This window comes from Trifolium pratense, linkage group LG7 (assembly GCF_020283565.1).
Source record: "Trifolium pratense cultivar HEN17-A07 linkage group LG7, ARS_RC_1.1, whole genome shotgun sequence".
NCBI classification, from domain to species: Eukaryota; Viridiplantae; Streptophyta; class Magnoliopsida; order Fabales; family Fabaceae; genus Trifolium; species Trifolium pratense.
The window spans coordinates 1,745,833-1,772,020 of NC_060065.1; the positions used below are offsets into that span (position 1 = coordinate 1,745,833).

At 33.9% G+C, this 26,188-nt stretch overlaps 5 protein-coding genes across 5 annotated transcripts; 3 read left to right on the plus strand and 2 right to left on the minus strand.

The window, feature by feature from the left end:
• The first annotated feature begins 165 nt into the window (after positions 1 to 165).
• Positions 166 to 3,624, plus strand: LOC123899055 (CO(2)-response secreted protease-like). Its single transcript, XM_045950106.1, has 9 exons — positions 166 to 350; positions 433 to 680; positions 807 to 918; positions 1,321 to 1,828; positions 1,931 to 2,043; positions 2,125 to 2,376; positions 2,530 to 2,644; positions 2,738 to 2,954; positions 3,068 to 3,624. The coding sequence occupies exons 1-9, from the start codon at positions 166 to 168 to the stop codon at positions 3,622 to 3,624; spliced, it is 2,307 nt and encodes a 768-aa protein (XP_045806062.1).
• A 2,078-nt stretch (positions 3,625 to 5,702) lies between these two features.
• Positions 5,703 to 7,197, plus strand: LOC123900082 (CO(2)-response secreted protease-like). Its single transcript, XM_045951397.1, has 5 exons — positions 5,703 to 5,789; positions 6,022 to 6,122; positions 6,235 to 6,565; positions 6,659 to 6,872; positions 7,001 to 7,197. The coding sequence occupies exons 1-5, from the start codon at positions 5,703 to 5,705 to the stop codon at positions 7,195 to 7,197; spliced, it is 930 nt and encodes a 309-aa protein (XP_045807353.1).
• Positions 7,095 to 15,847, minus strand: LOC123898338 (DNA topoisomerase 1 alpha-like). Its single transcript, XM_045949269.1, has 16 exons — positions 15,728 to 15,847; positions 14,097 to 15,108; positions 13,348 to 13,542; positions 13,001 to 13,081; positions 12,017 to 12,076; positions 11,780 to 11,874; positions 11,513 to 11,669; positions 11,279 to 11,404; positions 10,313 to 10,393; positions 10,048 to 10,138; positions 9,833 to 9,966; positions 8,451 to 8,519; positions 8,262 to 8,351; positions 8,029 to 8,135; positions 7,785 to 7,953; positions 7,095 to 7,593 (listed from the first exon to the last, which is right to left on the minus strand). The coding sequence occupies exons 2-16, from the start codon at positions 15,099 to 15,101 to the stop codon at positions 7,525 to 7,527; spliced, it is 2,529 nt and encodes an 842-aa protein (XP_045805225.1). The 5' UTR covers positions 15,102 to 15,108; positions 15,728 to 15,847; the 3' UTR covers positions 7,095 to 7,524.
• Positions 15,848 to 17,303: 1,456 nt separating this feature from the next.
• LOC123897492 (CO(2)-response secreted protease-like) lies at positions 17,304 to 24,270 on the plus strand. The gene is made up of 9 exons (XM_045948155.1): positions 17,304 to 17,734; positions 17,832 to 18,082; positions 18,266 to 18,377; positions 18,896 to 19,400; positions 19,491 to 19,591; positions 19,690 to 19,932; positions 23,148 to 23,262; positions 23,346 to 23,556; positions 23,658 to 24,270. The coding sequence occupies exons 1-9, from the start codon at positions 17,532 to 17,534 to the stop codon at positions 24,215 to 24,217; spliced, it is 2,301 nt and encodes a 766-aa protein (XP_045804111.1). The 5' UTR covers positions 17,304 to 17,531; the 3' UTR covers positions 24,218 to 24,270.
• Positions 24,271 to 24,681: 411 nt separating this feature from the next.
• On the minus strand, positions 24,682 to 25,774 carry LOC123900088. Its single transcript, XM_045951404.1, has 2 exons — positions 25,715 to 25,774; positions 24,682 to 25,384 (listed from the first exon to the last, which is right to left on the minus strand). The coding sequence occupies exons 1-2, from the start codon at positions 25,772 to 25,774 to the stop codon at positions 24,713 to 24,715; spliced, it is 732 nt and encodes a 243-aa protein (XP_045807360.1). The 3' UTR covers positions 24,682 to 24,712.
• Between the last annotated feature and the right edge of the window lie 414 nt (positions 25,775 to 26,188).

Below are 26,188 nucleotides of genomic sequence, written 5' to 3' on the forward strand. Positions count from 1 at the left end.
ATTAACATTAATATAACTTAATGCTGACACCACGCCAACTTATTTTTACTTTAATTAGACCTATGGCTTCATATATATATATATATATATATATATATATATATATATGTGCTAACAAGCATACTCCTCATAAGCTAATAAGTTCAGTTCAAGAAAATATTAAACATGAAAGTAAATCAATTTTTATTAATATTATCATTTGAATTTCTCTTCCTTTTTTTTGGAGAGTCAAGATCATTATCAGCTGATGATGGCAATCAAGTTTATATTGTTTATATGGGAGCTACAGATTCAACTAATGGTTCACTTCGCAATGATCATGCCTATGTTTTAAACACAGTGTTAACAAGGTAGTTAATTAGTTAATTGTATATATAATCATATTCAAATAGCTAGTAAATATTGAATTCTAATGTGAATTATTTTATTTAGGAACAAAAAGGCTCTAGTACACAACTATAAATATGGTTTCTCAGGCTTTGCAGCACGTTTATCGAAAGATGAAGCAAACACAATCGCACAGCACCCTGGAGTTGTGTCTGTGTTCCCAAATCCCATTCTAAAGCTACACACAACACGTTCTTGGGATTTTCTCAAGTTGCAAAATCATATTAAAACTGATACCACATTTTCCAATTCTTCTTCTTCATCTAACGTTGTAATTGGCATGTTAGATACAGGTTCGTTATTATTTATAATTATTGATATAAAATAAAAGTACACATATTGATACTAAGATTGTATTTTTTTTCATGAATTAATAATATTGGTACTGTTGTACCAAAAACAAAAATCATATTGGTCAGGTATATGGCCAGAAGCAGAAAATTTTAAAGACAATGGAATGGGTCCTATTCCACCTGGTTGGAAAGGCACTTGCATGACTTCACCTGACTTCAACGCATCCAACTGTAATAGGTAAATAAAAAATGGCTTCATGGCCAATAAGTTGAGGAGATATTTCCTTGACAATTAGAAGATTTAGGAAAAAAAACTCAATAAAATTTAAAATCTGTGACATGTGTTATTGTTTTATTTTTTCTATCTTTTTGCAAAAAAACTATTTTAGTATTATGTTGGAAAATATATTTATTAATGTATTTGCTCGATCAATATATATTAATAACATAAAAAATTTACAATGTTTTGGTCCCCTATTTTAATCATTTGCGAAATTGGTCGTCTTTTTTTAAATCACACTGTTTTGGTTGTTCTATCAAATTTTTATATTTAACAAATCTTGAAATTAAAGTTGAAATTGGAATTTTTACTACACTTTCTTCATGAGTGTTGATAATTTTTTTCCCCTTCAATTTTTAGGAAGATAATAGGAGCAAGGTATTATGCTGATGGGAAGACTGACGGTTCAAAAACGGTAAGAGATAACGATGGACATGGAACACATACGGCATCGACAGCAGCTGGGAATGTTGTTAGTGGGGCATCGTACTATGGTCTTGCCACCGGAACAGCAAAAGGCGGCTCTCCTGAATCGAGGTTGGCGATTTACAAAGTGTGCACTGATGGATGTTCTGGCGCTACCATTCTTGCAGCGTTCGACGATGCAATTTTTGATGGAGTTGATATACTTTCTCTCTCCCTCGGAGGGCCTCAGGACCTCAAACCTGACTTGACAACAAATGTGGTTGCAATCGGAGCTTTCCATGCCGTGGAGCACGGCATCCTTGTGGTTTGTGCCGCTGGAAATAATGGACCATGGCCGCGTTCAGTTACTAACGATGCTCCTTGGATATTAACTGTTGGTGCCACCACCATTGACCGCAACTTTCAATCCAACATCGTCTTGGGTAATAACAAAGTTGTCGAGGTAGCTTTCGCGCTCACTCTACATTGTTCAAAATTTACATGACTTGTACTACTCTCTTTGCTTATGTCTTAGCATCAATGCTTGGTAATTGTTATACTTTAGGGTGAAGCTATAAATTTCTCTCCTCTTTCAAAATCTGCTGATTATCCATTGATAACCGGAGAGTCTGCCAAATTACCTACCGCTGACTTAGAAGACGACTTAGAAGACGCAAGGTACGTACACAAAATCTAGCTGAAAATGAATAAACTTAAGGTTAAGTAAGACAAAGTAATAATATTATTTGTCAAATGCAGACACTGTCATTTAGAAGCATTAGATAGGGAAAAAGTCAATGGAAGCATTGTCATTTGCGATGGCATGAATGATACTAATTTCTATTATTCAACCTCGCTCAAAGTTCGTGTTCTACAAGGTATGGGTGCATTAGGTCTTGTTCATATTACTGACAAAGAAGGAGCAGTGCCAGATAATTATGGAGATTTCCCAGCAACAATTGTAAGACCAAAAGATCATGCCACAATCCTCCAATATTTAAATTCAACAAGGTAATTAAGCATTTTAAATTGATTATTATATATAATTAATGGACATAGATGATTATAATATGTAATGAGATTAATGGATATGCCTCATCACTGCAAAGTTAACTTTACACTAACATCTAATCAACAATTATTTTTCGTATAATTAATCTGAAGCAATCCAAAGGCAACAATTCTACCAACAACTACAGTATTAGATTATAAGCCTGCACCTATGGTGGCAATCTTTTCAAGTAGAGGGCCTTCATCACTTACAAAGAATATTATCAAGGTAAGGATATATAACGATATAGATAATCCATTATAATTAACTATCATCAACGCACAACACTAAACAATACCATAAAAAAAAATTTCTTTGTAGCCTGATATTGCAGCACCAGGTGGTGACATTCTTGCAGCATGGACCGGCACAGAAACCGATGAAACTTATGTTCCAAACGGGAAATTGCTCTCTCCGTATAACATTATATCAGGAACTTCCATGTCATGCCCCCATGTTTCAGGCCTTGCAGGCAGCATTAAATCTAAAAATCCAACTTGGAGTCCTTCTGCAATCAAATCAGCTATCATGACCTCTGGTTAGACTTTTCAGTTTTACACATATCAATCATCGATTTCGTCTCGAGGATCAATTAATTGTAGATGTGATAATCATCTAGTAACTGACCAACTAATATTTTTCTAAATGCAGCAACTCAAATTAACAATTTAAAGGCTCCGATTACAACGGATTTAGGGCCAGTTGCCACACCTTATGACTATGGAGCAGGGGAGATAACTACTGAATCATTCCAGCCGGGGCTAGTTTATGAAACCACCACCATGGACTACTTGAACTACATGTGTTACCTAGGATTGAACACAACCAAAATTAAGGTTATCTCCAAAACTGTTCCGAAAAATTTCAGCTGCCCCAAAGACTCTACTCCTGATTATATTTCCAATATCAATTATCCTTCCATTGCAATCCCCAAGTTCTCTAGTCAAGGAACTGTTAATGTGAATAGAACTGTTACAAATGTTGGTGAAGTTGATGAAACAGTCTACTCTGCTACCGTCGTTGCTCCCTTCGGAGCAACAGTCCAGCTGATTCCAGAGAAACTTCAATTCACAAAAAGTAGCAAAACATTAAGTTACCAAGTTGTTTTCACATCGACTTTCACCTCATTGAAGGAAGATATTTTTGGATCAATTACTTGGAGTAATGGTAAACATAGTGTTCGCATTCCTTTTGCATTAACTGTGTAGCTAAACCAAAAGAAATGTAATTAAGTACAAGCCGAGTTCTTGTAGATGCCTACTCATTTATGATAAGAAACATAATATATAAAAGGCGCCGTAAATAAATATAACCTCTATTCTTAAATTTTATACTCTATAAGTTAAGTTCTCAAGATTCATATAAGAATAAGTCGATGTGATTTTAGCCAAGCTCACTTTTAGTGTGAAGATGGCAAATCAAAAATAAAAATTGTGTTTGTTTACATAAATATTGTTGCAGTAAATTTTTTAGGCTTAGGATGCATTCCTAACAATTGTTGATAAAACATCACAGCTCGTTAACTCGTTTGAGTCTCAAAGGCTCTGTGTGATAAAAAAAGAAATCGTGGATAGCTGATAAGCTAGCTTACAGACATAAGTGATAAGTTATAAATTATAAGTTCATAAACTAATTGAAATAACGTTTGAAAAATAAGTAAGTTATAAGCTAGTAAAATAAACTATAAGCTCTTTTGAAAAACTGTTACCAAACAGAACTTATGTGTCTTTCCAAACAGAACTAAAATCCATTTTACATCATAGTCATGTAAAATGCATTAAGTGAAACGTAGAAACTAAATGAAATTACCAAAATACAGTAAAAAGCACAGAACAAAAAAATTGAAAAGCAAATATGTATTGAATGAAGCAGTCGTAATGACAAAAAATGATTAGTTCATTGTATATATACACCGTGAGGAATGTACATAATGAGAATATGAACAAATTGAAAAGTACATATAATGCATGTTAATTTGGCCTCCTCTTCAGAATTCCAAAATCATGGTTTTGAGGCTTTCCATTGGAAAAGAATAAAAAATAGATGAGTTATATTTTCAGGTCTAGCTTTGTTGCATTTCACGTTTGTTTGGCATGGTCTATTACAACTTTACATACATATGCTAGCCCTTCTAAATCATCATGCATGAACAAATAATGTAATTGTTCATTTCCCCTAAGTTTTGTCGTGGTTTAACTAACGTTTGACATATGTCGTGGTACTAAATTGTTTTATAATTTTTTTAAGCAAATTTAGATAAAACTTACACGTAAATAATGTAATAATTATATATGTATAAACATTCAGATAACAAATCAGCATAAATACACGTGACAAATCAGCACCGACAGCACGAATGAGATAATATTTACCACAATATGCCGAAGAATAAGAATCTATGTGAAAGATTATAACTGAGGTGATATTTTGAAGTTTGATGAACTTATAGCTCAAAAAATATATCAAAGAAAGAATATGAATGTCATGTTAATTCAGCTCAATTGGTATATGTAAAAATGTTGATATATAAAAGTATGAGTTTGAATGTGAGATTCTTCACTTCTTTACATAAATAAATCATATAATTCAAATGCTGACAAAAACAATAACATTATTTGCGAATGCTTCTTAATTATATATATATATATATAGGTGCATACTCCTCATCAAATAATTGAACACCATCAAGAGAATAATACTATCACTTCATCAGACAATGGAATAATAGGTCCAATTCCATCAAGCGACATCAACTCATCCAACTGTAACAGGTGTACGTGTTGAGAAAATAAAAAGGCATAATATACAAAAACCAAATCAAATCATCAATAAATCAAAGCTTAGTTCAATCTGAACTAAATCAAACAAATCTGACTTCTATTAGTTTGATATCGATCGATTTCATATCATTGAAAAATATTGACTAGAGACCTAACCTAAACTAAAAATTACATTTTATTTACTCTTTCATATACACATATTAGTATTTTTTCCTTAAAAATATATTTTACTTCTAAAAAATTTCAACCATCAGAAAAAAAATTATATCATAAAATTATGCAATTTCCTTACCAACTGAGTTAAACTCATAGACAATTTCTTTACTAGATTTAATAAAACCGTTTTTAAATTTTTTAAAGTGGCAGCGCGTACAAACAATGAGAACAATGATTCACATAGTTACTTAGTTGAAGACCGAAATCTGACTTGACATCCGACATGATTGCAATTGGAGCATTCCATGCTGTGGAGCGCGGCATCATAGTGGTTTGTGCAGCTGGAAATTATGGACCAGATATTAACCGTTGCAGCCACCACCATCGATTGTGATCTTCAGTCAAATGTTGTTATGGGTACTAACAAAGTTATCAAGGTGCTGTTTCTACTACAATTATTGAAAACAATATACATAATTGTTTGGTAATTGTTATTATTGCATTGTAAACAATGTACAAGTTATGTTTACCATGAGAGAGATCTCAAATATATACTCCTATTTTCTGTTAAGATGCAATAGCTAATTCTAACCATATATATCAAACTTCATAATGTTGTGACTAGTAGTGTTGTGTTCGATCATATATTGACTCGTTATTATTGTTCAGGACCGAGCAATAAATTTCTCCCCTCTTTCAAAATCAGCAGATTATCCAATGATATATGGTGAAGCTGCTAAGACAACTACGGCTGACTCAGATGAAGCAAGGTACGTTACGTGATAATGAATGAATTTAAACTTGTTGGGTATAATAAATAGATTATTAGTGTTATCTGTCAAATGCAGCTGTGTCACGGTTTATTGGATGATGAGAAAAAAGTGAAAGGAAATATTGTCGTTTCGTTTGTGTCGATGGCATAAATGATGATTTATCAATCGGGGTCATAATTACGATAGTGCAAGCGTTGGGTGGATTAGGACTTGTTCGTATTACTGACCAAATAGGAGCAGAGGCTGAATATTATGGAGACTTCCCAGCAACAGTAGTAAGAACAAAACATGCTGCAACAATCCTCCAATATATCAATTCAACAAGCAATCCAGTGGCAACAATTCTACCAACAAGTATTGTCATTGATTATAAGCCTGCACCTATTGTGGCAACCTTTTCAAGTAGAGGACCTTCATCTCTTTCTAAGAATATTCTCAAGGTACGTAAGGATATATAAATAACTATCATTTTATACTCATCGATCACTAAACATAACCTACAATTCTTTCTTTCTTTCTTTCTTTCTTTGTAGCCTGATGTTGCAGCACCAGGCATTAACATTCTTGCAGCATGGATTGGTAATGATCACTTAACTGATGTTCCAAAAGGGAAAAAACCCTCGCCATATATATTTGAATCAGGGACTTCCATGGCATGCCCCCATGTTTCACGCCTTGCAGCCAGCATTAAATCTGAAAACCCCACTTGGAGTCCCTCTGCAATCAGATCAGCCATCATCACATCTGGTCAGACTTTTCATTTTCATTTGTTTCTGTTTTTGCAAACTCAAATCAATGTCCTTAATTAATGTAATCCTAATACGATATCATCAATCTAGTAAGTAACTCATCACCCCTTGTTTTTCAAAATGTAGCAACTCAGTTTAACAATATGAAGGCTCCCATTACAAGGGATTTAGGGTCAGTTGCCACACCTTATGACTATGGAGCAGGGGGAATAACAACAATTCAACCATTCCAACCAGGGCTAGTTTATGAAACCACCACCCTGGACTACTTCAACTACTTGTGTTACATAGGACTCAATTCACAAAAAGTAGCAAAACAGTAAGCTACCAAGTTGTTTTCTCATCTACTTTAACCTCGTTTGGAGGAGGGTCTTTTTGGATCAATTACTTGGTGTAATGGTAAACATAGTGTTCGAAGTCCTTTAGTATTAACTGTGTAGCTAAGTGAAAAACAAATGTAAATAAATACAAGCTAAGTTCTTGTAGATGCCTACTTTCATATGTTGTTTATGTTAAGAAACATAAATAAATTTCCGTTGGACTTATAAAATAAAGAAACAAAATTTATTTTTAATGTAAACGGAATGAGTATAAAAAAATAAAAAAATCCCCCCACATAGTTGTATTTGTATGCTTCTATCTCATAGATCTCAGAATCTGAAGTCAGGATCTACATCCATTGCCCAAGCAAATTTTTCCAGCAGAGTTTTAGTGTAAATCTGAAGATTTCAAGCCCCAAGCAATAAGAGTATGTTAGTCATAAGCCAATCAAAATCAAACATACTACATGGACCAATTTGAAACAAAAATTTCAGGGACTATAACAAAAACTGGTATACAACATAAATCGAAAACATAAGAGAAAAATACAATAATGAAATGTAATCATAACAAGTGAAGAAGTCCAAACCTTCTCAATAGGAACCTCGTGCCGCTTGCACCAGGAAACTGTTATCCTGGGATCTAAGTAGTTTATCTTGGACGTGCCAAGTGCCACAGTTTTTAGATCTTCTTTTGTGTGTATATCACGTTGCATTTTCTCAATTTTTGCGCTGGTTTGAGCTATCTTTTTCCCTATCCTGTAGGTTAACATAAATCACACATTACATTTCATAATTATAATGTGTAAAGATGCTAAGGAAGCTGTATATTACGCTTCAGGATTCAAGTTCCTCTTGTTCTTCCCGTCTGAACTCCTCTTTAGAGGTGGCTTTTCTTTTCTTGCCCTGTCCAAATCTATTTTCAGCTCCTTTAAAACAGCCTACAACTTAAAAGCAAGTCAGCTCCAAGTATATGTTTTCATGCCCTCTAAATTTCAAACAAAATGAGCCAGTGACGAGAAACTCATTCACACCATGTTTCTAAATTCTAAATAGTATTATCAAACCTGAAGTTCGTCAATCTTTTCATTCAACTTTGAAATTTGTGTACTGTGATTTTTTGAAACACTACGCTGATGATTACAAATGATTGCAACCTGTTATGTAAAAGACAAATGAACGCAACTTAGAAAACCAGGACACAACTGTCTATGTACGTCAACGAAGGAATCAAAAAGGAATTTTGTGAAAACTACCTGTTTATTTGCATGCTGATAAACAGCTGTTTTTTCTGCAACAACTCCATCTTTAGTTTCCTTATTCAACTGTTGTCACATAGTTCAAGGAAAATTAAATATAGGAGTTCTAAAATTAAGAGACAGAATAAAATCAAGAATAAACCTTGTTAGAAGTCCCACATTGGCTAGAGATATGGTAAAGATAGCCTTTATAAGTGTAGTGCAAACCTCAACTCTCAAGCTAGCTTTTGTGGTTGAGTATAGGCCTCTAAAATTCTAATATGGTATCAGAGCCTATCCTAGATCCATTTGTTGTTTGTTGTGGAGACCTCCCATATTTGGGCCACCCGTTGTTGTTGATCCCACGTTCCAGCTTGTTCAGTTCTGGACGTGAGGGGGTGTGTTAGAAGTCCCACATTGGCTAGAGATATGGTAAAGATAGCCTTTATAAGTGTAGTGCAAACCTCAACTCTCAAGCTAGCTTTTGTGGTTGAGTATAGGCCTCTAAAATTCTAATAAACCTTTAATTTGGTCTTATAAAGATTGAGATGTTTTCACAAGTCTGTTAACACTGGTATCGAAATCAATAGGCCATACTGAATTTACTAGGATATTATTGAGGAGTTACTCTTGAAACAATGTCTGATAGAGTAAAGATTACACACTTAGTAATACAATGTCTCATAAAGTAAAGATTACACACTTAGTAATACACATTTTTTATTCATCCGAGGGGCTAATAACATTTTGAAAAAACATTGGAGGGCCAATATAGTGACACTTTAATCTTTGACAATTTTTCATCTGTCCTAATATCATGTGAAAAAAACATTGGAGGGTCAATATAGTGACACAGGACACTTTAATCTTTGAAGGGATATTTCGATGAAAAAAATCTTTGGAGTAACAAATCAAGGGTTTGTTCTAAAAGCAATAAAGCTATATATCAAATTACAGCATTTTTTATAGAAAATATCATAATAAATATTTATCTGCATTTGCACATAATACATGTTTGGCATGTATACATTTACATTACATGGAATATATTAAAGCATATTGGGAGTACATTACAAATTTAATCAAAAGTAAGTAATCCTTATTGTGTAGAAATTTGTAAGGCAAATGGTAACAAGTTCCCTTTAAGACTGGATTCAATGGTAATCTCAATTAAAATTTTAGTACGAAAAAAGGAAGTATATGACTTTAATATAGCTTGTAAAAGAGGTACTCCCCTAATATGACTTCGATATGAACATTAATGCCACACAGACACAAATGACAAAGGAATTAATTGATAGTACGTAAAAGCATATTAGAAAACAGAATAATCTCTTTTTTATGGTCTCGTTTTTATGGCAATGCGAATGCATGGCCATTAATTTCAAAGCAATTTTTACCATATCATCCAAAGTAAATGATGCATTGAATGTACGAAAGACTTTTGCTGTCAGGTTGGGCATGAGTTCCTTCAGATGGGCATTTAATTTACTTGTATCTAGCTTGTCAAAAAGATCATCACCGGGCTGTTTATCTGATAATAGACAAAAGCAGATACTTAATAGCCTCACCTCAGTCTCATACACTATATAAAAAAGTAGAACCAGTTTGCCACCTTTTTGGAACTTCAAAATGGCTTTATAAACAGGAGGCTCCACCTCAACTGTATTTTCATACTTAATTGAATCTTTACCAAGGAAGTCAAACTGCATTAAACCAGCAATGAATCATGATCATTATTAACATAAGTATTTGCAGTTAACAATAAAACTAAGCAACCAAACTTAAAGAAAAATCACATGTAGGGTACTGCAATTTATCCTCCTCAACCTAAAACACAGACAAAAAAGTACAGTAGAAAGATGTATAAGTTCGAATACCTTCAATTTGTTGTGGCCTTCTGCAGTCACATTTTCAACTTTTAACGTGCAACAACCAACTGTATCTGCTTCTTCATCATCCTGAGGAAATGTAAATGAGAAACAACTATATTTGATTTGCAAAAGTGAGTTAATTTTCGGACAATAAAGGCAATGAAAAGAAATAGAAAAGCTTTAAATAATCAACAACAAACAAAATCCTTTTCCACTAGATGAAGTAAGCTTTAAAAACAATAAATCAACAAGCAGAAATACACTGGCCAGTGTAACTGGTTGATAAAACCGCTGCAGTAAAATAACAAGACCAGAAAGCAAAACTAACAGCAGTAATCAGACACCTACGTGACAAACTTACAAGGCTGACTTTTAATAGATATTAACTGAAATCTTGTGCTATGTTTTCCGTTCATGTTCTGAATTCTATACATTTGTTCAAACAGCAATTAAGCAGCTGGACTGTAACAGATACAAGCCACTGACGTATGACATTGTTATAAGCAATAAATAATTTTCATTTGCTCTAGCTGGAAATAGTACCACATTATTCCACCTTCCAAGTAGTGTTGGTAACGAGTGTTGGAGTCCATATTAGTATTGAGAGTTGTAGGTTCAAGACTTCATGTGCATAGTTAGAGAATATCATACACGTACTTGGGAAGTGGAGATGTTAATCTCCATTTATAAAAAAAAAGTTGTTCGTAGCCTTTTAAATATAAATTGTAATTATTGTTATGAGTGTATAGTAGAAGATCAACTTAGTGTGAATCCCTAGAGCACACTCTGAAAAAATTGAAAATATTATGCCTTCCTACTTTTCACAGCTCCTTAAACTATTGCCAGTTTAACTTGAACTAGCAAGTATTTAGCATGCTTTGACTTGCAAATTACATATGCATTCACAATTGGGGAGGAGGTGATTTGTAGTGAACAAATAAGCAATTACATCTGCAGATATTATATTTGTACCTTCTCATTGCCAGCCCTCAAAGCTAGTTTGTCAATAAAATAAGTAGCAACAGCTATTTGCTGCTTAGTAATATCTTTGCTTGTGAAACCTTTTGTATATGCAGCCCTGATGTTCCCTATATAACTCTGCACAAAGATGTCAAGGTATTCCATAATTAAACAGGTTCTTTTAAATATCATACAAAATATCATTCGAAATTGCATAATGAATAAAATACACAAAGTGGAACGCACCTTCAACATCCTTGCTTTCTCATACTTTTCCTTGTCGCTCTGCCCTTTCCAGGAACTACTAGCTGCCAGAGACACCATTTTTAATTTATTTGGTTTGATTGGGTCACGCCACTTGGCTAACCAAGTAACTGTATCATCATGTGTTATCTCAGCCCAGCTTCCAACGGCACACAAATCAATGATTTCAGAATATAACAATGACTTTCAATTCGTGGTATTAATTTTCTTTCGAGACTTGTTCACCAAGAAGTTATTGAACAATGATACCTTTCACCAGGAATAGGACATTCGGGAATTGGTGCATCCTTTCCAATATTAATTACGACATCATTTGGACGGATGCGTCTTTTCACTTTGCCCATCTAATAACATCAAGTATAAGTTGTTAATTGCCAAAACTTGTCAGATACTCTTAAAAAATGTTAAGATTCATAGATGCATGAAGCCATTCTCTCTGAAGTCAGTTTGCATGTTTTTGTTTCTAATAACAATTGTCATCACAACCTTGGGATGCACTCCACGTCCACGGAACAATCCTGGAGGTTCAGCTCTAAAATTGCCAACCTAAAAGATTTAACAAAAATAAGCCATAAAAAGCATCTCAGAGAAAAAGTTGAAACTAACAGTTTAATAAGGACGTTTCAAAAGTAAAAGCTTTATAGAGAAAGGTAAACAAGAGAAAGTTATAAAGTTAAAAAACCATGACCACATAACCCTTTCCATTTCCACAATGCATGAGAATTCAAGAAACTGATCCAACCAAAATATAAAAGATAAAAATACAGAATTTTTTTTTTTAACAAAAATCATGTTTCAAATAAATCAAGTTATTTATCTCACCCTCTAGTCCTACCCTAAAAGAAACTGTCAATGATTTTGTTTTCCTACCTATGCTTAAAAATAAACTTTGGGTTAGCCTGCATTGTACTACGGGATTGTACTATGGGATGCTTGGTGGAGTATTTATGCAGTTTGGTTCTTCCCCTTTATAGCTAGCTAGTTGTCATTGGCTCAGAAAGGGCTACCTACGGAGGGGCTGACCGGAAAGGCTGAGTAAAGCGTCGTAGAGTGCAGCTTCTCAGACATCGGCTCTAAAGGTCCCAACCCAAATTCTAAGACTCACAGTGCTAGTAATGAAAAAAATTGTTGAGTGTTTTATTGACTGAACAAGAAATCTCATATTCACAACAAAAGTTAAATGAAAATTAACTCTATTTTGTGTTATTTGAGAGTATGATAATTGCAGCTCATGTCTTGATTTACTACTTTGCACATCAACCAGCATCAAATAACGACAGTAATAAAGGTTAAGCAAACATCCAACTTAGATAATATGGACTCTTAATTCATGGAACAAGCTAATTCAAGATAAGGTAAAGTATATTAACAAAGCTGGACAAATTCAAAGGCAAAATCAGACGACATTTTTTCAAGAGATACAGGGAAGAGGGTTTGGTTGGGCAAAGAAAGAGGGAGAGAAGACTAAACCTTCTCTTTAACACCATCAACAATAGCCCACATGTATTTCTCTTCTTGTTTCATTTTCTCCTCCCTTAGGGCCTTTTTCTCCTGATAAAAATAAGATACAAGAGGGCCAACAATTAAGCACAATAAATACATAAAAGAAACTAATGATCACATCTCAAGCTAACTAAGTAAAAGTCTCACAAAATACATAGACATACATAAAGATGTATACAACTGTATTAAAATCCATCTCCACTTAGATTCAAAAGGGAGTATGGGATTTACCACAAACTTTACAAACTAATTTAGATTCATCTCCACTTCCTACCAAAAGACTGGTAAAAAATCAACAAATTTAAGCAACTTACCTCCAAACTCATTTGTTTTTTCTTATCCTTTTCAATCTGGCACCAATCGTATATCGGTGTAAAGTCACAATCTTTTAAGTTCTGAATCACATGATTTTCTCCTAGCAACTCCCGCCAGTCATTCCAAAAATTATCCTTGAATATTTCTTTTTCCATGTATTCTGTATCCCGCATGACTGCAAACAGTGTGGCAACCTGCACGTACATTCCAAGTTTATAATATTATCAGAAACTCAGACTTTTTATATGAAAACTCTAACATAGAAATACTTGAATCACCTCAATTTCTCAAAAATTAAAAAACAACATAAAAAACAATATCAGAAACTCGACATTTTAAATGAGAACTCTAACATGGATAGGGCTTAACTCGACCACACAAAATCAAATTGTAAGGTAAGAAATATGTATCACTTATAAACTCATTTTCAAGCTATATCGCATCCAATGTGAGACACTCAACACCCTTATCTCACGTCCATGATTTAACAATTGGAGTGTGACACAGTAGCCTGATAATGGGTTCCAACCGGGATCTATAATAGGCTCCGATACTATTTAGGATTTGGACAGAGCCTAACTCAACCCCACAAAATAAGCTAGTAAAATGAGGAATATCTCCCGCTTACTTATAAAAGTATTTTCCAAACCACATCACATCAAATATGAAAAACAAATACAAAACAAAAAAAGCAAGAGCAAACAGTCACCCAAAACCACGAAAACATTATTCATAAGCAAAATCCTACCTCCTCTTGTTCTGGAGTCAAAGTTACTGGCTTCCCCTTATAGAGAATCTTTACCCCATGGGGATTGTAAGGAGGTGGGAATATGATACCATTGTGAACCAAAGTAGTCCATTTTTTCTGCCCATCACCAGAGCTCAATTGAAGTTTAGTAGATTGGGAATGTTCTGATTCATTGCCTGATTTTTTGAGCTTTTCCTTTTTCTTAAAAGATGGAGCAGCACCCTTATTGACTTTAGCGACATTTGTCAACTTCTTCGAGGAAGATGATTTATCCATTAATTTGACCACCTTGTTCTTTTTTCGGGAAATAGGAATATCATCATCATCTTCCTCTTCAACCTTTGCATCAGATCTCACCGATATTTGTTTAGCATTAATTGATGAACCTGGATCTGAGAGTTTTGGCTTCTTACCTGAAGAATGTAATGAGCCAATTTCATCTAACGGTCTCTTAACAGACAGCTTAGATGCCGTTTCCTGTTTATCAGAGTCATCATAGTTAGAACTAGATTCTCCCAAATTGGTATTATGTGGCAACCTTGCTGACAAAGGAATATCATCATCATCAGAGTCTTCATAAGATTTCTTCAGAGCATTAGGAGTTGCTTTCTTATCATTGTCATTGTTCATCTTCATTCTAATATCACTCAATGGCGTATTATCCTCCTCGTCCTCAAAATCATCACATTTGGGAATTTTCTTTTCTAAAAGAGACTCATTTTTATTTCCCAATGATGGAAATTTTGAATTTGCTGAAGGGGAGCTTTTAGTATAAGTTTTGAGATTTGATTCTTTAGATATATCCACAGAAGATTCAATGGCAGATGCCTTACCATTTAATGAGCTAGAACTTTGGCCATTTGAAGCAGGCACGTCAGAGGTCTTTCTATTTGATTGTCCATCATCATAACTATCAGAATTTTTCATTTCTGAATGCAATTGATTACTCTTCGACGCTGAGCTCTTTTTAAAAGTTACTGGCCCATCTGAAGCCTCCACAGCCATTTGTAAACTATGGAGGGAAAAACAAGAAGTTATAAATAAGTTCAAGACAATGAGTATGCTAAAATCACAATGAGAAATTGTCAAAATTCTACATTACAGTTTATATTCCCCTATAGTATACACAAGTGCTGTAAATTGCAAGTTATAGAAAATAGTGGCGTGTTCAAATTCAATTATCGCTATCCTATAGTATCGTTGTAGCCGTTATGTGACAACAACACTATTTTTGGCTAGCTCCGCCACTGCTAAAAAAAACCCATCTTTGCCATCAAAACCAACCACCCCTCTCAATAGAAATCAACAAATTCCTCGACTGCCAAAACTCGCACCATGATTGTTAGGTATTATCTATTCCAATGAATAAAAAATCATCTTTTCCAAAACATGATCAGTAAAGTATATTTTTTTTTCCTACCGACACAACACTGACACACTAATACAGTTTATAAGTTCATTATAAAAAATAAAAACACAAACTTTATAAGCAACATTACAGCTGAACAACAAAAAAAATATTTAGGTATATAGAATGAAAATTGAAAGTGATTATGATTTTAATCAATTAATGTTGAGAAGATGCATCCCCAATTTATTGAGAATATAGAAAGGAATGAATGGTAACATACCAAATTATGACGGCTAACGTCGACGCCGGTAATGTAGCGAGCGATTTGACGATGAGGGTGAGGGACGAAAGACGAAAATAACCCTTTTTCTTCAATCACACGCCAAAACCCCTTCGGCATTGTTATATTGGCGCGACATTTTTGGTTTTGTTTTTTTTTTAATTAAAACCTAAGTTTTTACTTTCATTCTTACTTTAACGGGGTTGGTTTCTTTTCTTTCTGTTTTTCTTCTCTTAATTACGTTTTTGTTTTGGACGAATTCTTTTAATCAAGTATTTTTTATTTTTGGTTCAAAAAAAAAAGTATTTTTATTTTAATTAAATTGATCCTTCCTCTTTCTGTTTCTCGTAAATGTAGTTATAGCTGTAAGGTACTCCCTCCGGTCCTTTTTATAAGGAACAATTTGAAAAAAAAATTGGTCCTTTTTATAAGAAACAATCATTAAATTTATTCTTACAATTTCATTTCTACCCTTATTAAATTGTATCCATTCCAAAGTTATGCATTAATTAGAGTGACATATTCCCTAACAATAAATTAATACACCAAGGTTAGTTTTGGAATAGATTGTAAAATTTTAGAATTTTTATTAAGAAAGATAAGGTTTCTTGATATGTGTGTTTTTACCAAATTGTTCCTTATAATAAGGACCGGAGGGAGTATATTATTAGAAGGTTCAAATATTTTTCACATTTTTACATCGAGTTTAGTCATTACATTAGCGTAAAAAAAAAAAAAAGAAATTGTGGTGATCGGTGATCTTTCATTTTGGATTATTATTCCTTCTAATTCATAGAATAGGGTGTGGTGCCCCATTTCTTATCTCCTCTTCACTTTTATTTTATCAACTCTGTCATGTCCAAATCCTTTTAATTAAATTTCGTCATTGCAAAAGCAACTCCGGTCCTTTAAAAGTGAAAGCATTTCCACTTGAGAGTGTCGGTTATTTATACATGAACTTATATCCTATAGTATATATTTGTGGTTATGTGCTATGATCTTCATATTTTGATATATCTTCAAATGGCGCACTTTGCGTGGATGGAGCTTAACGCTTATGTACTAGCTACTACTAATAAGTAATAAGGAATGCGCATGCATTAATTCCACCATAGCATATTAGTGAAAAGAATATAAAATTGCAAAATCAAACAAGACAATCTACTATGCCTTTACATTATTAACTCATAAAATGCTCAAAAGAACCAATTTGTTCTCGACTAGAAGAAGAATTTAAACTCTCACATCGTATCCGTATCAATGTTTAAATTTTGACGAGAGATATAGTAGTATACCCGTATTCTAATGTTCGATACACTTCAAATAAAATTATTTCTGTAAGGAAAACATATTAAAGAACGTATAAGATAAAATGTGATTATCTCTGTTCCTGTGAGCTTATCTCGGTTGGCAGGGACATCACACTTTATGTGCAGGAGCCGGGATTCGAACCCCGGACACTACACTTATTCACCAAGATAAATTTTCTAGTTATTGGACTACTTGACGAAGAAAAAAAAATGTGACAATAGTACATGGTTTTTAACCACTAGACCTAACCTTAAAGTTTTTTGGTAGAGTACCTAACCTTAGAGTTTATGATGATATGATGATATAACTATCTCATATATATCATTATTCCATATAAATCATATAATTAAATGTTGACACATATAGAGCACTAACTTATTTACTTTAAGTAGACATAATATTGCTTCTTATATGTGTGCGGGCAGAGGCTACACCAAGCATGCTAATTGAACACCATCAAAGCTAAGTTGTTCAATTCAAGAGAATACTAAACATGAAAGCAAATCCAATTTTATTGATACTAATATTTTACTATCTCTTCATTTTTCTTGGAGAGTTAAGATTATCTTCAGCTGATCACATCACTCAATCAGATAATGAGAATCAAGTTTATATTGTTTATATGGGAGCTGCAGATTCAACTGATGGTTCCCTTCGCAAAGATCATGCCCATGTTTTAAACACTGTGTTAAGAAGGTAATTAATAATTGGTTTGCATATATATGATCATATGTTCAACTAGCTAGTATTGTGAAATGTGACTAAATAGTGATTAATGATGTAAATTATATAGGAGTGAGAAGGCTCTAATACACAATTACAAGCACGGATTTTCGGGCTTTGCGGCTCGTTTATCGAAAAGTGAAGCAAATTCAATTGCTCGGCAACCTGGAGTTGTGTCTGTGTTCCCTGATCCCATTCTAAAGCTCCATACAACACATTCTTGGGATTTTCTCAAGTTGCAAACTCAAGTCAAAATCGACAAGACCCTCTCCAATTCATCTTCCTCTTCATCGGACATTGTAATTGGCATGTTAGACACAGGTTGGTTATTAATTACTTCCTCCAATAACTGGTGTATCTAGTCTATAATATTGATAAAATACATCAGTTATTTAATGTAAATGTACGTAACATACATTCACTAGCTAGTTACTCTATCCTTTTCATGAATTAATTATATTGATACTTGATTGATTTGTTTCATCATTTTATTAATTAATTCAGGTATATGGCCAGAAGCGGCAAGTTTTTCAGACAATGGAATGAATCCTATTCCATCCGGTTGGAAAGGCACTTGCATGACATCGAATGACTTCAACTCATCTAATTGTAACAGGTAAATAAAATAAAATAAAAACTCAATTCCTCATCCATATGAGAAAAGCAAAGAAAGAAAAGAAAACTACAACCTACTTAACACTACCAAATCAATAAACCAATATATCCAAAAATACAACCTATATTAATTAATAGTATTATCTTGAAAAATATATTTTATTTATGCATTTTTTTAAAACATTAATAGCATAAAAAATTGAGTATATGGTTCTAAATGAGTAAAGCAGTGTCACTATATTATATAGTTCTTAAGTATGCTAAAATTCTTATATAGGAAAAAATTACGTAATTTCTTTTAGATTTTCACAAATAAGTATTAATTTTCTTAAAATGTCAATTCAATTAAATTGAATCGAATAAAACTAACATATTCTTCAACAATTTGGTTCAGATTTAGTAACAAAATATTGTAAAATACAATATGAAACTTGTTTGATCCTAACCTTCTTTCTATGTTTACTTTATTTGTGGTGTCCAGTAGAGTAACACATGCTATGATTTTATTTTCATTTTTAGGAAGATAATAGGAGCAAGGTATTACCCTAACCATGATACGGATGAAGCCACGGTGAGGGATACATATGGACATGGATCCCACACAGCGTCTACGGCGGCAGGTAAAGCCGCGAGTGGTGCATCATACTACGGTCTTGCGGAAGGGACAGCAAAAGGCGGGTTTCCTGAATCGAGGTTGGCAATTTACAAAGTGTGTTTTCCAGCCTGTTATGGTTCTGGCATCCTTGCAGCATTCGACGATGCCATTTCTGACGGAGTTGATGTGCTGTCTCTCTCTCTGGGTGCATCTCCATTTTTCCGACCAAACTTGACATCTGACCCGATTGCAATTGGAGCTTTCCACGCTGTAGAGCACGGCATTGTGGTAGTTTGCTCAGCTGGGAATTATGGACCAAAGCAAATGACGGTTGTTAACGACGCACCTTGGATATTAACTGTTGCAGCCACCACCATTGATCGTGATCTTCAGTCCAATGTTGTCTTGGGTAATAACAAAGTTGTCAAGGTAAAATTTCTAGTACTCACTCCAAGATATAGTAAACAAAAAGGTACAAGATTATCCATTGATGTTTGGTAATTGATTGTTATTCTTCAGGGCAAAGCCATAAATTTCTCACCTCTTTCAAAATCTGCTGATTATCCATTGATAACTGGAGAATCTGCAAAGACAACTACCGCTGACTTAGCTGAAGCAAGGTATGTGTGCAAAAATTACATGAGAATGAATTAACTTAAACTTGTTGGACATAATCAAAAGCAATGTATTGAAGTTATACAAAATTTTCAAATTGCAGACAATGTCACACAAGTTCATTAGATAAGAATAAAGTCGAAGGAAAGATTGTTGTATGCGATGGTATAGATGATCGTCAAACAACTAAGGCAAAAATTAATACAGTGAAAGAGGTGGGTGGATTAGGTCTTGTTCATATTACTGACAAAGAAGGAGCAGTGGCAAATAGTTATGGAGACTTCCCAGCAACTGTGATTCGATCGAAAGATGCTTCCACAATCCTCCAATATGTCAATTCAACAAGGTAAGAATTTTAAAGTTTTCATTTTATTAAATTTGATAAAGATTATTATAATATATATCGAGATTAATAGATTTGCACTATCGATGAAAAGTTATTTGACGCTTATGTTCAATGACATATGTTTAATTTTCCATAGCAACAATTTTTAAATAAAAATAGTTACGTGATTATTTATTGTGTTGACAAGTTTTTATTGATAATTTTACATTGTTAGTGCTATATTTAGTTTTTTTTTATATCTTATTATAAATCCTGTCTAATCTTTTATATTATAAGCTTGTATACACAAGCAAATCCTAAACCCTAATTTGTTTTCTCTGTTTTCCCTCCATTTTATCTTGTAATTTTTATTAAAAAATAATACAATTTTGTCTTGATTAGGATTTGAACCGGCAACTCTTTAGTGCAAAGCAATATTTCCAACCACTATGGCAAGTATACCAATTGTGATTAAAATTATGTGCAATAATTGATAAGCACCATCAATTTTAAAAGTATATCATATCAAAATTATTGTTGAAACGAAATATTTTTATGTCTTTCCTGATCAATGATTTTTTTCTACCGGGTCATAAATTTAGAGAATAATTATCATGTGAGATTTGGAAAGTTATTATCATGTGTGATTTGGAAAGTTATTATCAAACTCAATTCTGCTAAATCAATTTTTTTTGCAATACAACCAAACACAACCATAGTCATGTCACTAATCACATTCATTATTTTGATTTTAACATTGCAGATTTAATATTAACCGATGATCAATTAATATAATATGCACTAGCAGATATTGAGATGATGTTACGTAGTTATGGGAAGAGTTTAAAAGATTATCCTCCAATGCCTAGAGCAGACACATTATTAGTTCATGATATACAAAACAGTTTAATACACGACGAATTGAATTATAACAGACAATCATTAGCTGAGGAACATGTTAGATTGATGTTAACTATGACTTCAGAGCAACGTAAAGTATATGGCACAATCATGACAAGAGTTAACGAAAACAAACCTGGTGTGTTTTTTCTTTATGGTTATGGCGGTACATGGAAGACATTTATCTAGAGGGTCATGTCAGCCGCATTACGCTCAAAAGGTGAGATAGTTTTAACAGTTGCCTCAAGTGGGATCGCTACATTGCTTATACCTGGCGGTACGTAGAACAACACATTCAAGGTTTTGTATTCCTCTGAATGTTGACGAGTTTTCAACATGTACCATAGTTCCTAAAAGCCCTTTGGCGCTATTAATACAAAAAGCAAAGGCCATTATATGTGATGAAGCACCAATGATGCACAAACACTGTTTCGAAGCTGTTGATCGAACTTTAAAATATATTCTCAAGTTTGTCGATGAAAAAAATAAACACATTCCTTTCGGTGGGAAAGTTGTTGTTTTTGGCGGAGATTTTAGACAAATTCTACCAGTAATACCCAAAGGTACAAGGCCAGAAGTTGTTCATGCTACTATTAATTCTTTAGTTCTTTGGAATTTTTGTGAAGTTTTAACATTGAGTAAAAACATGAGGCTTCTCGGTGGTGCTTCGAGTGCAGACGTTGAACAAAGAAGATTGTTTTCTGAATGGGTTTTGGGTATTGGCGATGGATAAATTGGAGATGACAACGACGATGATTTAGAACTTGACATTCCATCAGATTTGTTGATTCCAAGTTTAGGTGATCATCTTGCTTCTATCGTTGAAAACACCTATCACCAACTTTTACAAAACATGAACGATATAACGTATTTCCAAAATAGAGTTATACTAGCTCCTAAAAATTCAATAGTCGACACAATAAATGATTATATGTTGGATTTAATTCCTGGTGAAGAAAAAACATAATTGAGTTATGATACTCCACTCACACAAAATGTAGACGGTCAAACAGTGGATGATGTTCATACTCCCGAATTTTTGAACATGATTTCTACGTCGGGACTTCCAAATCACAAGTTGAGACTTAAAGTTGTAGTTCCAGTTATGCTATTAAGGAATTTGAATCAAAAATTAGGATTATGCAATGGTACAAGACTTATTATCAAGGTTGTCAGAACCGGACCGGTCATCGAACCGGCGAGCTCACCGGTTCAAGGTTCAATTGGTCGGACCGGGTTCAATCGGGGTCGAACCGTTTTTAATTAAATATATATTTTAATTAATATATAAATAAATATATATGAATAATTGCTCAATATTTCATAATTTCACACATTAAAAAGATAAAATATCACAAGTCAACATAAAATAAAATTTATAATTCAAACCAAATGAAAAATAGATGAAAAACAAAAACCTTTCTTATTCCTACGACGTCGTTGTTTTGTTTCATTTAAAAAAAAAATTTAAAACGACGTCGTTTTGCCCTATTTTTTTTAAAAAAAAAAAAAAACTGCAAAACCGCTTGAACCGCCCGGCCGGTTCGCCGGTTCGACCCGGTCCGACCCCGGTTCACGCGTTTTTTACCGGTCGTTTTCCTATCCGTTTTTTTGCTCAAAACCGAACCGTTTTCATGACCGGTTCACGGTCCGTCCGGTCCGGTTTTGATAACCTTGCTTATTATTACGAGATTGGGAAAACGTGCTCTTGAAAGAAAAATTATTTCATGAAGTAATATTGGTGATCGGGTTTTCATACCTAGATTTTCTCTGACACCATCTGACGTGAGAATTCCTTTTAAATTTCAACGGAGACAATTTCCTATAATGATTTCTTTTGCGATGACTATTAATAAGAGTCAGGGACAATCTTTAAAGCATGTTGGGATATATCTTCTGTCGCCAGTGTTTTCACATGGTCAGTTGTATGTTGCAATTTCAAGAGTTACTTCTAGAAAAGGATTAAAAATATTGATCATCGATGATGATGGTGAAGATACGACTAAGACTTCGAATGTGGTCTATAAGGAAGTCTTCCGTAATATAACATAATTTTCTTTGTATGAATATTTTTCCAAAATAATTGTTGAACTATCGTTTAATGTTATTCAACTTTTTTCATATACCTTACATTATTGAAATTATCATATCTTATTTAATCATTATATAACTTACAGCTAATCAGACCCGTGCACCGCACGGGTCGATGTTCTAGTGGGGAAGAAAAAAGAACTTGGTTAGAATTTAATTTTGAGTCTTGTTTGAGATTAAAATCAACGATGGTAAACTGATCACTAGTTAATTTTACTATAATTTTGCATATAATAAATCTGAAGCAATCCAATAGCAACAATTCTACCAACAATTACAGTCATGGATTATAAACCTGCACCTATGGTGGCAATCTTTTCAAGTAGAGGGCCTTCAGGACTTTCAAAGAATATTCTAAAAGTAAGTGCGCGTGCGTGTGTGTCTATATATATAACGATCTTGCTTACCAACACTAAACATGACCAACAATTCTTTCTTTGTAGCCTGATATTGCAGCACCAGGTGTTGCCATTCTTGCAGCATGGATTGAAAATAAGGTAGAAGATATTCCAAAAGGGAAAAAGCTCTCGCCGTATAACATTATATCAGGAACTTCCATGTCATGCCCCCATGTTTCAGGCCTTGCAGGCAGCATTAAATCTAGAAATCCAACTTGGAGTCCTTCTGCAATCAAATCAGCTATCATGACCTCTGGTTAGACTTTTCATTTTTACACATATCAATCATCGATTTTGTCTCGAGGATCTATTAATGGTATCTAGTAACTCATCAATTTAATATTTTTCTAAATGCAGCAACTCAAATTAACAATATGAAGGCTCCCATTACAACAGATTTAGGATCAGTTGCCACACCTTATGACTATGGAGCAGGGGAAATAACAACAACTGAATCATTCCAGCCAGGGCTAGTTTATGAAACCACCACCATTGACTACTTGAACTACTTGTGTTACATAGGACTCAACACAACCACAATTAAGGTTATATCTAAAACCGTCTCCGATAGTTTCAGTTGCCCCGAAGAATCGACTCCCGATTATGTTTCCAACATCAATTACCCTTCCATAGCAATCTCCAACTTCACTAGTAAAGGAACCGTGAATGTGAGTAGAACTGTTACAAATGTTGGTGAAGAGGATGAAACAGTTTACTCTGTCATTGTTGATGCTCCCAATGGGGTGAAACTCCAAGTGATTCCAGAGAAATTGGAGTTTACAAAAAGTAGTAAAAAACAAAGCTACCAAGTTATTTTTTCCTCTACTTCATCCTCTGTGAAGGAAGATCTGTTTGGAACTATAACCTGGAGTAATGGTAAATATAATGTTCGAAGTCCTTTTATATTAACTGTGTAGCTAAATAAAATAAAAAGATAAATAAATACAAGCTTAGTCTTGTAAATTCTTAATCCTGTGTTGTTTGTTATTTACCCTTTTTAAATTTTATGCACCCTCTTTAAATTTTGTTATAGTTTCAATTTCTCTAAAAAAAAATTGTTTAATAGCCTAATAGCTAGACTCATCCATTTAAGTGTGAAGATGATGTAAATTGTGGATTCAAACTCCGATCCTTTTAATGAATAATGATGTCATTTAAATTGAACTACTTTCTACTTATACTAACAATGACAACTAACTTATAATACTTGGCCTATAAAAAAAATCTTCAGTTGAACAGAAAACAACATAAAATCATCAAAATAAAAAACAGAACAAAACACGAAAACCAAAATATGTATTGAATCAAGTAATTCAAATGACAAAAAATGATTAGTTGCTGTGTATACCTTGAGGAAAATAATGAGAATCTGAACAAACAGGCTAAAAATAGTAATTGTCAGAAGAAAATCATCACAAGGACCAAGTAGACCGAAGCATTAAAGCACCTATTCCAGAATTTCCATCCGTTGCGTATGCAAATCCTGGCTTCAAGCAGAATTTATCACCCATGTTAAATTTTAGATAGGCTTCAGCCTGAAAATGATCCGCACCTATTCCGCCAAGACCCATTCCCCAGCCAAATGAATCTTCAGAAACATCGGACAATGTTACGGCCCATTGTAGAGATTTGGGATTTAGTGTGTTCATCTCAACCCAACCTCCAAGTTTTGTAAAGCCATCAAGTTCAGACTCCAGCATTATAGCAGTAGAACCACCTGAGACTTGTCTCCTTGTTAAGGGTGATGCTTCAGGTTCTGTCTCAGATGCTTCATGTTGGTCGGACAAGACTAGTGGAATTGTAAGAGATCCCAATTTTCTAAACTGCTTTGATAAAAAAGGCAGGTGGTGATTACCAAGAACAGACAACTTTGTTCCTCTGGGTAATTGACACACGAGTTGTAGGAATGTGCTATATCTATCCTCCATTGTATTAGAACCAGAAGGCATTCCCAGTCCAGCTACAAATTGAGCCAATGAAGCAATAAAACGTGACTTCCTCATAGCTATGCCAAAGGCACTACCATTGTGTAATTTCAGAAGGGGTGGTCCAAAAGAGGAGAAATCCGTGAGGCCTTTTCCTGGCTAAAATGGAAACAACACAAAATCAATATTTCAAAGGCCTACTTAGCAAAATTTTGAGGGAACAAAAAATATAAACACAGTAGCATGATAAATGACATCTTGGTCTAAATTTGTGTTTACTCTAAGCTAAACTGATGTCACAACATGACAACAGATATGGCGCATGCAACTTTTTAAAATCCATATGGCCATAAAAGAATATATCTAGGCTGATTGTAATAGGCCAATATTTTAAGTGATCAACTTAATGTTCCATTTAGTTAAAAAATTCATAAATACAACAGGAAAATTGAGGCAAACTAAACCATTGCAACTAGATACTCGATTTACATGTGCCTCGGCTATGGTAATAAGCTCCATACTCTTGGGAACAACATCCCGAATCCCCATCCAAGAACAAATTTGTAGCAAAATTTTGATGGCTGGGTTCTTGTAATACTAACAACTGGCATGCTGTTTCAATGTTTCCAATACCATTTACCTAATTAGGGCATATAATAACAGACACGTGATTTTGTACTCTTGACTCTAATAAAGTTAGAAAAAATTTGCCATGATGAAGGAAAATTTCAGGAACAAGAAAACTGCTGTTTGATTTATAGTTCATAGCCCATAGCTGTTGATTTTTTCCCTCATGCTTTTTAGATTTTACAACTTCAACAGAATATAGGCTGCTGCTTAATCATAGCTAGGCATCTTAATCATAGCTAGGCTGCTCCTCATTGTGTTGTCCTTTCTTAGTTTTAGCAAGGGCAAAAAAAAAATTGTGGGGGGGGGGGGGTGGGGGCATAGTTCCGTTCAATA